This window comes from Colletes latitarsis, chromosome 8 (genome assembly GCF_051014445.1).
Source record: "Colletes latitarsis isolate SP2378_abdomen chromosome 8, iyColLati1, whole genome shotgun sequence".
NCBI classification, from domain to species: Eukaryota; Metazoa; Arthropoda; class Insecta; order Hymenoptera; family Colletidae; genus Colletes; species Colletes latitarsis.
Window position 1 is genome coordinate 23,159,883 of NC_135141.1, and position 14,044 is coordinate 23,173,926.

The 14,044-nt window shown below is 47.5% G+C and overlaps 1 protein-coding gene across 2 annotated transcripts in view; it reads right to left on the minus strand.

Annotated features, from left to right (window-relative positions):
* Positions 1-5,992: 5,992 nt before the first annotated feature.
* The window catches only part of LOC143344577 (uncharacterized), a 30,042-nt gene continuing 21,990 nt past the window's right edge, over positions 5,993-14,044 (minus strand). For both annotated transcript variants that reach the window (XM_076770748.1, XM_076770749.1), the window contains exons 4-5: positions 12,853-12,946; positions 5,993-11,182 (exon numbers count right to left, since the gene is read on the minus strand). In XM_076770748.1, the coding sequence (XP_076626863.1) occupies positions 11,015-11,182; positions 12,853-12,946 (262 nt within the window). In that variant the 3' untranslated portion in view covers positions 5,993-11,014. The remainder of the gene's footprint in view (positions 11,183-12,852; positions 12,947-14,044) is intronic.

Consider the following 14,044-nt stretch of genomic DNA (forward strand, 5'->3'; position numbering starts at 1 on the left):
ATAGGAAGAGCTTTTTCGCTGCTTTGTTTTTCGCCGGAAGCGTTAATTAAATTACATCCAGGGGAGGGGAAAGAGATAGAGTTTAAAACTCCGTTCCTCGTCCTGTTCGCACCAAGATCTCGAGACGGACTTTTCAGACGATTGCGCGACGCGAGAGCTATCGAATGGATGCATATTTTCTGCCGTACGCCAAGACCCCGCGGAACGTAAACTCGTCACGTTCGATAAATTATGAAAAACGTCTCGCGTTCCTTTCGCGAAGATCGTGCGAGACTCGTTGGACGCGGACGTGCTCTTCGAGCGCGTTCGTTTCGAACACGTTACCAAGTCGTTTGCATATTTCAAGAACCATCGCCCGACGACCCCCGGACGCGCTCCTTCCTTTCCGCCTTATCAGCGAGTCGATGAAATCGCCGAATCTTATGCAGCGTATGTTCGGAACCGTGGACCCTGCACCTTTCGGAACTATGCATACGTTGTACGAGGGTCGATTGATAACTTCGGCTCTGCGATATCCTGTAAAATACGTTTGAGACAAGAAATTTTAACGAAACTTGTTTGAAAATAAATGTATTCTGTTTCTCCCTTTCGCCCCGTCGAGGAAACTCGATGATTCCAAGTTTATTCGATGGTTCCACCAGCCATCGTTCGCATGTCCTTAATCTTCCCTGAGAAATTCACACGGTCACGTGTACGGGAGCGCGTAAAATTGGCTTTTTGGTCGGCTCGTCGCCGTTTCTTCTGACAGCCGGTAAAAGCTCTTTCGCGATCTAGTACTCCCTCGAGAACGACGTTCGCGCCGTTTCCAACTGGCCCGAGGCCATACCGACGGGCGGCTAATACCTCCCCTAAAACGGAAGAATCCTCCTCTCTGAGTCCTTACGCCTACAAATTTATCTTCGGTTCGAGGCTTCGTTAACGCGTCCTTTGGGTGGCGCCAACGCGTGACGAACCTTAACGAGATGGAACGCAATTATAGGCGCCTCTGTCGCCGAACCCTCTCGTACCCCAACCAGTTTCCATCGCTTTCCGCCCAGCTTCCTGCTTCTATTCTCTATCGAATTCTAACGACTATACGTGCATCTATTATATTTTATATATTCTATTTAGAAGCTGTATTGATGTTGGGAATGAGTTTCCGTGGAAAATCGAGACGGGTTATCTCGGCAGAATGTTGAGGGATGTTCACGTTCGCATCTTCTGTCGTAAGGTGCACCCTTCGTGGACACCTCGAACAAGAAAAAAGAGGTCGCGCCATCCTGTTCCAGAAAATCATTATCGCGGTAACCGAAAAAGACGCGGAAGCAGATTCGATTTGGCGTTGTTCCTATCGTTTCGTTCTTACCCGAATTCGATTCCGCTGCCTTCGCGGCCGTGTTTCCGGTTCTGTCCGTGGGAGGAATTTCTTTTTTACTCGGAGGACTCCGTCGAGTGTCCCGATGATTCGAGTGCCAATTCCAGCCCCGACTAACGAGACGGCGTTTATTAAAATAATTGCGAACCGCGCTTCTTCCTTTTGTCGTTAAAAGGCGGAAAATACTTGACCGGACGAACAAATTGCTTTCGCGTCCTCCTCGAAAAGGGTCTTTCAGGAACGGAACTTGTTCGTTTTTAAAGACGCTAAGAATGTCTTTAAGCGATGTAAATCCAGCGAATATTTTAAATTAGTAGTTGACACACCGTCTAAAAGTTACTATTCAAACTGAAATCTGAATGGATATAATTCTACTCGCGTAACAATGTCGTCTTTATTAAACCATACAGGGTAAACGAGGTTACGATATACGCTGAGAAAAACGAATTGAATTTAAACTTGGAATTGATAAAAGTCGCGAATTATGAGAAACCATCGTCTGAGAATTGAACGAAAGCGTGTCAAGTATATTTCCCATAATTTGCTCGACCACCCAAAGCGTACGAAATGCTGTACGATGATGCTCCTCGTGTTTTGTTTTCCCAGCCGGTCCGAAAGCGAACCATCGAGTTTGGCGTAAAAAAAAACAACGCGATCTCCCGGAGATCGAGGTTTGGCAGCACGCTATCGGTGGTCGAGCAAATATACCAACGGAAATCGCACGAAGGCGGTTTTTCTCGGTGGGAAAGAGACTCGGTTGCAGAATGGTTAACGACCAGCGAGGACACGTATGGGCGTGAGCGCGGTGTCGCGTGCCTTTTCCGCGACTGGCACGTCTCGTTCTATTTTCCGTTCGTGCAAGAACGAGACGCAAAGCGCAGAAAGAGGAAGAGCAAGGAATACTAAATTTTCTACTTTTGCCTGGTCGAAAAACGTCTCCCCGGCTCGTGGAAGACGGTTTTCTCCGCGCCGAGTTTATCGAGACGATGCACTCTCTAGACGCGGATCAATAATTCCGTCGAAGCGCGCGGATGCCTCGGCTGCCGGGAAAATAAAACAGGATCGAGGCGGTGTGCGCGGCTAAGGAAGTAGGTCGACGAGTCGCGAACACCGTTCCTCGCCGTCGAGGAGAAACGGAGACCGGGCCACGATACCCTTTTCTGTTCAGGGTTTCGACGAACCGGGATCCGAAAGAACTTTGGAAGCGCTTGTTCCTAATTACGTGTAATTCCCAGAAAACTCGTTCAAACTTCATGCTCGAAGTCGCGTTTTCGAATTGCCGGGAAACAGTTCGGCTTGATTTGCCGATTAACACTTTCGCTACCTTCGTCCTCCGATCATTCATTTTATTTTTCATTTAAAATCGTACACCTGCCTGAGAAATACGTGAAATCGATGCGCCGTTTCGAAAGACGATTAAGTTCGTCGTTAGTAGTTTGCTTGCTCCACCCATCCCCACTTTTGTGCAATGGGGTCGGTGGGCTTGCCAAACTCTAGAGCTAGATCGATCTAAGCGTCGATCGGATCCACGTTTCTTTAACTAGCCAACTTCTCGCGGACGCGCAGTACCGATAGGGGTAAAGCGGATCGCCGAGAAACGGAAGGGAAGGCTCGTTTTCGGGATAAAGAGGAGGAAGAGGAAAGCGCGTAGGCAGTTGCACGCGTAGCGTTTGTAGATCGATCGGCGTCTCGAGGGCCTGGGTAAACAGCTTGGTCCTCGACGCGGACATCGAACATTTTCGCGGATTTATCGGGGAATCGTGAACACCGGGGCGGCAGGCGTCGATCGATGGCGAAGCGTTAGGGTTTCCGTCGAATCCACCTTTCGGTTGACTCGAGTTGAAAATTATCGAGCAATTACCGATAATTAGTTTGCTCCTCTCGAGACGTCGTCGCGCGCGAGTTCGGAGGCGCGTCGCGTTTCGGTTCGAATTCCCGTGGTTTGGAATAAAGCGCGAGGAGGATGGCATGGCACAGGGCGCAGCGGAGAGCCAAGTGGTCGACAGCCCTCCCGCCTAGTCGAGGAGAAGCAGCCAATTTGAATAAACAGCGCGCGTCGCGACGAATCCATTAGCCGCCGACGCTCGGAGGGTTGCAGACCAAATACCGCTCGAAAAGAATAGAATTTGTCGGACGACGACGCGACGCGACGCTCTTCCGTCGATGAACCGGACCGTCTGTCGAGCGTGTTATTTGCCAAGCCGTCCGGCGTCGTAACGCGTACGTAACCTAACTACGAGTACCTTATCTCTACGAATTACCATAGCAAGTCACCGTTAAAAATATGAACGGGAGCGAATTGACTTAAACAATGACGCGGCTAGTTTTATCGTAATATTATGGATAGTTGGAATTATTATTTACGTCTTTGAATCAAACGCAGGCGTAGGAGTTGCTGATTCACGGTGTCGCCTGCGTTCGACTAGAACGAACCTTGCACTCGTATCTTATTAAAAACTGCACGTTCGAAAGTCTACATTTTCTTGCGTCACTTATCGTTCCAATCAAACCGGAAACTCCGCTCGACGATCCAAGTTTATTCGCTATAATCAAAATAGTTTTTGCTCAAATTCCTTGAGCCGAAAGATGGCTGATCGAAGGGTCGCGTCTTCTCGCGTCACGTCGAGAGGATGAAAGACGTTTATAGACTGGAGGAATCGGAACTGCGATGGCGGAGGAAAGCGAGAGGGACCAAACTGTCGGCAAACTGTATTTACCGTTGTGTTGCTTGCAAGGCACGGGCTACATTGTGCGCTCTCCAGCTAACTTTCCTAACGATCTCGTGGTTCTGCTCGTGTTTTCCTTAAATACGAGGAAACTCGGCGATAAGCCGAAACCAGTTAAACCGTCGCGTTTCCTTTCCCCGTTGTTGCTGCCAGCAGTCGTTTAATCCTTCCGAGAGCACCGAGTCCTACCCTCTCGTTTCGCGGGACGCTGGCGCCGGAAGGACGGACGAGCCGACGAAAGAGCAGAAACTAGAATCGCGAAAGGACTACGAAGAACCGAGACGGACGGACCAGAAACTTTCTGACGACGTTTCCCGTCGAGCTTTCCGTCCCTTGTCTGCTACCGTCGACGTCGACGTATTGTCGCGTCCAACCGTGCCAGCAAACTTTCATTATTATTACGAAAAGACCCCGTTACATATTAATTTTACAATGGACACATTTATAATATCCGAGTAATAAATGTAGTGTCTTTGTTTCGTCGACTGTGTTTATTATACTTATTAGCCGTTGACTGGCTTACTAACATATATTTATTAATTTATTTACGGGGGGAAAATTGAGCATATAGAAGGGAGGTTTTTGGATAACATATGTTACCGATAACGCGATCGTGCCTCCAGAATTTCAACTCTGGCAGCGCGATCAATATGGGCACATGTCTCCAATAAATTACATAATTCGTTCTAGATTGGTACTCGAAAATAAAAGGGTTAGAAAAATGAATTGGCTCCGGTCCAGGTTTGTTGGTGGGCTCGTCGATAAGGTCTGACTCAGCAAACCTAGCCTTAGACGCAACTAGAATTTGACAGACCGTGGCTTTTCAGTATCGAAGTCGGATTTCGTAGGGGGGGGTAAGTTCGTTCAAACTCTTTTTATCGTTTTTGCGTGCAGAACCCATTGCTGTATAAGAGACATTCTGTTCAAGATTTTGAAACAGTTACTTTCGGGAACTTTTTCTGGTAGCAGCTGTGCTATTCGATCGACTGAAGCAAATACGATAAAAATAGTAACCGTGGAACGTTCGACGTTTCCTTGAAATTACATCGTAGCGCGAACCCCGTCGAAAGTCTCGAACGGAAACACGCGAAACGGTTGAAATGTAAAGGGGGTGAAAGGGCTCAGGAAACTCGTAGCGACGAATCTTGCCACGCTCTAGTATCGTTGCAACAATAAGCGAGGGGATGATGCGGGACGCCAATGCCAGAACCGTTTGAAATTCACCGCGCAGTCTATGATATTATCTCGAGACAATTAAATTAGCCGCTATTGAAACGAAGTTATTTCGAGCTAGAATAGAGGCCGGAGCTGGCCTGGCGCATACAAAGTGGCGAAATTTCGGAGGCGTCGGGGATAGCGTTGGTTCGCACTCGCGGGGCCGTCCGCTTAAATGCCATCGGCGTCCGCGTTAATTAGATACTCGCTCCAACGGCCGATAATTACGCGACGTCCGGTAATTAAATCGCAGTCGTTCAGGAGGACTTTTGTTCGCGTCGCGGCGTCCGTCCACCGCTCAGACGCGGACGGATCGCTCGGCTTAACCCCGCCTTTGATCCAAAAATCTCTTGTCTTCTTTTATTATTTCATTAATAACTATAACACGTATCGTTTGCCCCGATTTCTGGCTTCTTCCGATCTTGAAATCGCGAGTAATTCGCAGCGACTACGTAAATTGCAGCTTAAACTCGACTCGAATTTACGATCGCGGCGTCGCCCTCGGAATCCTTGATTTACGAGGTTACGCGATCTCGAGTACAATTCCCCGTTCGTCACTGTCGTTGAACGACCACTCGATCGTTAGCGACGATCCATCGAACTCTTTCTAATATTCTGTGAAAAGCACGACCTCTGTGGTAAAATATTTACGAGGGAGGTGGAGAGGGTGGAGAAAGCATAGACGAATCTGTTTCGCTGTGCGTAAATGTAACATTTATTTCGGCATAAATTATGACGATAGATACATAGATTAGGTATAGATACAAAATGAATTGACTGTAGACAGGACTGTAGCGAAAATACACCAATGCATTTGTCGCACCAGTATTCGTACTCGATTTGTTCCGCTTGCTCCCGGCAACTCCGATCGGCGCGACTATCTCTTCTCGCGGACGATATTCGATCTCGGGGAGGAGAGCGGTTCGCGATCGAACGATGCGCGAGATCGTTTCGCCGTCGACGTTCTTATCTGATTTTGTTGTTTTCCAAACGCGTGGAAAAGGGAGAGGAAGAAGGAGCGAGCGTGCTTTGACGGTTTTCATCGGTGACGGGATAATCGAACGTAATCGGATGGCCGCGCGAACGGGCCTTATAGAAAATACAAAGTCTCGAGTTTTCTGAGCAACGTGTACTCGCACGGCGAGCTGCACTTCGCGACGTCTCTACTTATGTATCCCTGACGTTGAGCGACTAGACCTAAAGCGATCTTTGATTTCCGTGAGAGCCCCGGGCGAAACAACCCGGTGGCTATTTTTTGATTCTTCGCGCTCGTAGACGCTCGCAGACTCTAAGTTCGGCGAAACGACCAGGACTTTGACAAAATGCGCGACTACTTGACGCCGAACGAGAGAACGCGGTGGGTTCCCATCGAGCGGAGACCAGCCTGTGAACGAATCTTTTAACGAGAAACGAAAAAATTCCGTGGAACGCAACGATTTGGCAAAATATCGCGTTGCTTGGCGCTACATGCGTCGTAATCTACTTATTGTATGTATATCGTGTATGTATATATAATATAATATATATATATATATATTTATATTTATATATATATGTATATACATATGCATGTACATGTATATGTATATCATTTTTACGAACCGTTCCACGATTAATTAGGATCATCACAGCCATAGCTTTGAATACGAATCTCTCGTTCGTATTTTTAAGACCGATACAATTATAGTTAATAATCCGTTTGGCGATATTAGTAAAGATAAGTTGCGGACCTTTCTACCGGTTATCGTTATATTTTTTTCTACCAGCTACACATCGATTACAACGAGATTCGAACGCGATAGTCGAACGAGACAGAACCTTTAAACTCTTTGGAGCGAACGAGAATCTGGGATGGAAATAGAACTAAGCGACAAGCAGGCTACGTATTCTATCGTATTCGCTATGCTATCCGAGACAAACATTGCACTACGGTACAGGCAAAAGATTTTGACCGATCGAGGCTTCACCCTCGCCTCGTTGCAACGCGATTTTCGATTTTCGAGCTTCTAATCACCGATAGCAGCCTTTTAACGAGGACAGTCAGAGTAATAGCTTCTCGCGATTAAAATCTGTTGCCTTTACATATTTCTCGAGCGCTATCAAGCGCTATCGAACGTCTACTTGGTAACGAGAACGATTACTTGACGAAACTCGACTATCGTATCCTAAACGGAATATCCGAGGTTCTCCCGACGACGACAAATCGTCCTCGTTCCCGTCGCGCGCGTCGACCACGGGAGCTTTACATTCGCGCGAACTTGCGAATCAGCGATCTTTGTCGCCTAGAAAAAATAAAATTTACGGTTCGGTCGATCGCAATGGCAGCAAAGACGCGGCTAGTTGTCTCGATTCGCGCCGGTCAACGCGCGGACAGGACCAAACGATTTTCGTCGCCAAAGGAAATTCGATCGGACGGGTGACGACGACGACGACGACGACGACGATAACGATAACGATAACGATAACGATAACGACGACATCGACTTTCCTACGACCACTACGATACGTTCTACGATTATAATCTCTCTATAGTCGGAGGATAGATTTCCAGCCGCTTCCTGTTTTCCGTCCCAATCGTCCGAATAAAATTTTGATCCTCTTATCGCGACGCTCGGCCTTTCCGGCCGAACAGATTTCATCGATAGGCTTCTAGGAATTTGTCGATTCGAGAGCCACGGCGGCCTATAGTCGAACGATCGCAGACGGAATTTCGGAAGCCGAGAAGGTTAAAGACAGACTAGAGACCCGTTGTGCAGCTGACGATGATAGGCGTCGCTTTTCTTTGATTTCGAAGAAAGCGTGCATCCGCGGGTCGAAGCTACGGCTAAGTAGTTAGGAGGGACCGTGATATCGGACGTACGTTCATTTAAACGGCTACCTACCGATCTAAACCGGCTACTCGAAAAGAAGCGAACACACAGAAACCGTATCGATAAACGAGGACGAGTACCTATCGAAAAATTCGAGTGCTTTCGCGTGGACAACACTTTATCGCGCTAAGTTAAAGAGAATACTCGAGATAAGCGGCGCGAACAAGTTCTACGTTTTTCCAAGCAAGCTTAACGCTGAGTATATCTGTCTTTCGAAGGTTGCGCGACGAATGTTTCCACGAAGCGCTACGCGTACTACTTACCGCGCTCGACGGTAGTCGCAATATTGAAGCAACTACTGGCGTAAAGTGCAAACCATAAGCTTTACGATCTCGATGAACAACGTGAGATTTTTGCGGAAGCAATCTTTCGAGAGGACTCGATAGCTACGAAACTTTTAACGCCGGAGAATCGTAAGAAACCGCTCGCTTAATCCGATCAACCACAATCAAGGAAATTACTAAATCGGAAATTTAGAAAAAAATATTTCCATTCGAGGTTTCCTTTCGGAGAAAATCTATTGCGAAGATCGACGACATAAGCGATTGGATCATGCGTCTGACGATGACTGGTTAATTCTACTTGTGTTGGTGTTTCTGAATATTGACGGTGATATCGTTTGTTTATTTGTCGTTAATCTTACTATCTTCTAGCTAGTCGATACCAGGTATAACGGGTAATTCCATAATCCACCATTAAGATCTACAACCAAGTAAAAATAATCTGTGAATTTCCACTTACAATGACGAATATGGAAGTTAGAAAGTTTGTCGGATCCTCCCGAAAGTCGAAAAAGCCTACGATCGAATCGGGCGTATGGGCGATCCGTGCTAAATCTAAGGACTAGAGTCTGCCAGACTAAGCGTCGCGTCTCTACGCTAAACTAACGATCTACGATATCGAGCGAGTTTCCTCGAAACTTTACCTATCAGCTTTTAGACGAACATTTGTACGCTGTTTCCATAGCGACTTTCTACGCGGTATTCGCGACTTGGGGGAACGAGCGCGCGAGTTTCGCCCTCGAAATTATAAAGTTTCTCGACGAAAAACGCGGAGCAGTTTTATCGTCGACGGACACGATCGGAATTGAGCGCGCAAGGTCGCGCGTAAACGGAAGACGAAAAAACGTTTCAACGGAAAACAGCCCGCTCGTCCCGTTCCCGTTGAATCGCGAAAAACCATTAAACCCTGTAACACGTAATAGCACTCGACTAAATGGCACGTGGAATCCGATCGGAATCGATCGTCTTCTTTTCTGCTGCTGACGCGACGATCGCGGCGGCGTCGCGATCAACAACCGCGGCGAGAACTTTGTTCGATAAATAGACGGGCGAACGGACGCTGAGGGGATGAATGGATGGATGGACGCATGCATGGGCAGACGGAGGCAGCGGAGAATGGCGGAAGCAGACGTCGAGGGTGGGAGAAAGAGAAGCGTTGTCGTTTCAACTACATAGAGGATGCCGTTGCCCCGAAGCCATCGTCGGAACGCGCGTGGCCATTCAGATAAAACGAAATGCTTAAGCCGTTCTTTCGCCTATACAACGCGGCTACGTGGAAGATTAAGAAAAATGCTAGCGAGATGCTTTCGTAAACGAGGTGCTGGAAAAAATAGATACACCGTTTCTAAAATGGTTCCGAGATATCGACGAAGGCTTTTCCCATTTGCGCTGGACATCCTGTACAACGTTAATATTGGCGACTAGTAAGCGATAACGTTCCGGATCGCGTCGGCCAGGTGGAAGAACGACTTGAAATGCGACACACGCGCGTTCAGCCGATCGCCAAACACCAACTTTAGCGATCGTTGGATCGCGCCTTACATCTACACCGACCATATTTGAGCAAAGCCGGAAGTACAAAAATCCTCTGGATGGCGATTACGAAGAGCTCGTTGTATAACGCGGAACTGAGTCTCGGTCGTTCGTTCGGTCGAATCGGCCGACGAAAGATCGACGTTAATTTTATCGGGACGCATCGTGACGCGGTCAAGTTTCTACTTCAAGTTAACAAAAATAAGTATCGCATCGAGTCTGCGCCGATTCACGATGATCCCGCGAGAAGAAGAGCGTGTCTGAGGTCTGACTACCGCCGGTGAGCTTTTTTTTTTATCTTCGCGCGGTACAAGTCTCAAAGATACAGGAAGCGTAACGAAGCTCGTGGCGCCCCGTGTAAACCGGGCAGAGTGTACCGTTCGTGAACCGCATGATTTCGCCGTCCCGACGAACGGATTTACGATCGTCCGGATCGCGAAGACCGGCACTGGCCTAGCGGATCCTACGAACATGGTCAATTATGCGGGGGCAAAGCGGAGCGGAGCGAACGGTAGACCCAGAGGCGGCGCGCACCGCGTCAAGGAGGGCGCATAGGAAACCACAGGATGCTGCAGTTGCATACGTATCGCCTGCGAGATTTACGACCTTACGTACTAATACTTTGGAAAATGTTTTGGTTTCCCCGATCACCGTTGCTTTGTATACTCGACTTAGGTATCGTTCGTCGCTAATTAAAAACTACTTAATTCGAGCTAAGTTAAACACTACCTTTGGACGTTTGGCATTTTGCTTTTTTGTTCGCTTCTTTGGCTGCTCGCGATGCTCTATTTACTTTTGACGCGCGGCGCTGATCGGCTGTAGCGGTCCTCCCGGTTCCTCCGCGATTCCTGTCGATTCACGAACCGGAAGAGACAAGCGTCCGGAGACGCGGTTTCCGCGACGCGATCGTCGTTCTCCGGGCGAGAAAGAGATTCCTCGAGGAGGAAAGAGCCGCAGAAACGCGACGCGGCTCTTTCCATTCTAAGTGTAGTGTTCGCAATCCCCACACTCGGACAGCGTGGGTGTGGACGGACACTAGGTGGTGTTCGGGTCCTCGTAGGCCTTCTCGTAGTCCCGTCGACGGATCACCGCAAAGTGAGTCATCTGGAATGAGTTGGTCTTCTTGCAGCCACGTTCCAGCGTACCCGTCATACTGTAACCCATGTTGAAGTCGCTCGACGAAACGTTCGACGTCAGGTACAACTGCCGACAGAAACAAACGAGCGTCGTTCAGAATACGGGAGTCGTACGCGTCGCGCCTATTCCTCCAAACATTTACAATGCACCCTACGCGAACGCGACGCATTTCAAGCCGCGTTCGCGACCAACTTTTGATTAATAACGACCCAGGGATGTAATTTCTCTTTCCACCGTGAACGCGTGCTCGCTCGTACGCGAAATATTTTATTTAATATTACCGTTTAAATTACACGGGGCGATCCGCACTCTTCTGTTCGTACAAGCAAAGCAATGTTTAATTACGTTGCGATTACTCTTTTATCATAAGAACGATTGACACTGAAATTAATCAATAATCGAAAGACTACATCTCCAATCTGCGATCGTAAATCAGTAATTTGTAATCGTTCGATAAGAGATTAATGTTACTTCCTTCTTGAAATCTAATTACGTTATCTGATTTTAAAACTCTTTGCATCGCTAAAAATAGCCGTATCATGATCACATAGAATATATTAGCAAATTTTATTAGCAAACGCGAAATAAATTGATTAAAATTAAATTATATTTTTGTGCCCGCTCCATAATCAATTAGTTTGCGTTTCATAATTAATTAATTCGTGCACCTGCTTGCTTAATCAATAGATATATATTTTTTTCAAACGTCAAGCATTAGTTCGTGTTTAATGATTAATGAGATTGCTCGGTAATTGAAAATATTAATCGTTAACGAGATCGCATTTGGCACGAGGGTGTTGGTTTCCGGCCGAGCTTGGCCCCTTGGATGCTGCTGCGTCGTCTGAGGAAAGCATCCTAGGGGTGGGTTTACGTTCGCGTAGCAGGCACTCGTGTAGGTGCTGCTAACGTTCGCGTTTTAGCGTCGTAAATTTCCTCGTCACCTATACGTTACGCCGTTGCCGCACAATAGAAGCCACTTTAGAATTTGGGTCGTTCGAAAATCCCCGGGTTTCTCCGCCCCGTCTCGGAAAGCTTCGTCTCGGAACGCGACACTTTCCTAAGAGACGATCGTCGACGAGTAGGCAAACGTGAAAAATTTCGGTATTTTGGAAAAAGGACGATAACATTCGACCGATAGGAGATGGTATGACCAGCACTCGCCGTGTACATCGATTATCATATCATTTACCAATGTTTGCTTTCGCATCGGAACACGAGTTTCTTTCGATGTTCTTAAAAATGAATCAAAATTTTCCAGACTCATGTACAAACAAACGTGACTCGTACTCCGGTCGGGAGACATTAGCGACTAGTTAGGAGAGTTTAGCGATTAGTCGTTAACGAATTCGACAATTTTCCATCGTAGTCTAACGTTGTTCCAGCCTCCAAGTTACGCATTCGTTACGATTCGACTCGTTTCTGCGCGAGTAACGAACCGAATGCCAAGCGATGGTGTTCGTACGAAACAAAACCCCGTTTGAATTTGTACGACAATATTTGTTTTCAATTAGAACCTTTTGCGATACGTAGTAACGTCGGTACTTCCCACGCGTTCGATCGAAGGGAACTAATTTTGCGATCGCGTTCTCGTCAAATGTGTCGTTGCAACCGGGGACTTGGTACCGATATATTCTGAGGTAAAAATCACACGTAATTGCGCATCGATCTCTGATCGCAAAATGTGGAGAATGAACGTTCCCAGCAGCAAAATTATCTCGCAACTAGGATAAACGTACCTTGAAATCGGGATCGGTCGTCATTCTCTTGAAAGAGCCGATAATGTAAAGCGTCCCAGTTCCCGTGTCCACCATTTTCGCCTGAGTGCTGTACCTGAAATCAAAGCGGTTAATTCGTTGAGCAACCCGTGGAAACGTCGAGAGAAAACGAACAACCTCATTTCGATAATCGAACGTTTCAGGAGTTTATTAACGGTGGGCGTGATTCTTGTTGATTTATACATTGGACAGCGTTCGATCGAGCCATTTAACGTCGATCAGCAAACCGTGCGTAAATATTTATTCGGAGGCGCGTAATAATGAGACTCGAAATCGCGATCGTCGGGACGCGTGGCGTACGGTTCCGGTGGCAAATTAAGAGAGCGAGCGCGCCGATTTTCACGGGTCAAAATGTTCCAGCTGTCGCCGACAGCCGACAGGTCGCTCGCGGAAAAACGTGCACTTGGTCTGGCCCCGGTAAGCGTTTTATCGTCCCGTAAATCGGTAATGCGATTACCGTCGCCCGTACGCGACACGGTTTACGGCAATTTGTTTTCTCTGCTCCTATTTTTCCCCCATTCAGCCGACGCTTTATGCTCCGCCAGCGGGTTACACGCTGTCCGAGAAACTGCTGTTGGAAGAGTCGAAGAGACGACATCGACTTTGTTCGAAAAGTTTCTACGGAAAAACGAATACAGCTTAACGGCAAGAACTTACAATGATCCATGTGACGAGCAAAGTAATCGCGTGAAAATTCTACGAATTACCTGCGCGGAATTCGAGATATTTCGGCTCGATTACAAGATGTACACAGAGTTTCCATCGATAGGGATTTTCTAAGAATTGTTCGAACTTATCCGATATATATTTTAAGACGGATAATAACTGAACCAGGGTGAGCTCGATGGATGGAGAAACCGAGAATAAAACGTGCTATTGGATTACTTAGGCGCAGTCGTACGCGCGAAACGAACCGAGAATAATTAATAAAAGAAGAAAGGTCGAGAAAGGAAGAGAGGAGCTCGAATGGAGAAAAATGGCGGAGAGAGGGGTTGGTGGAGCGTTTTCGGAAGCGGGAGGATGGTGGATAAGCAAGGGTGGAGAACGCGCGAGTGGGGACTCCCTGGTGACTCGAGGGGCTTATTCCGGCGAGCGCTTCAGCCGGCGACGATCATTAAAAGTTTAAACGCCCTCCATTGAAGTGCGGCGGATC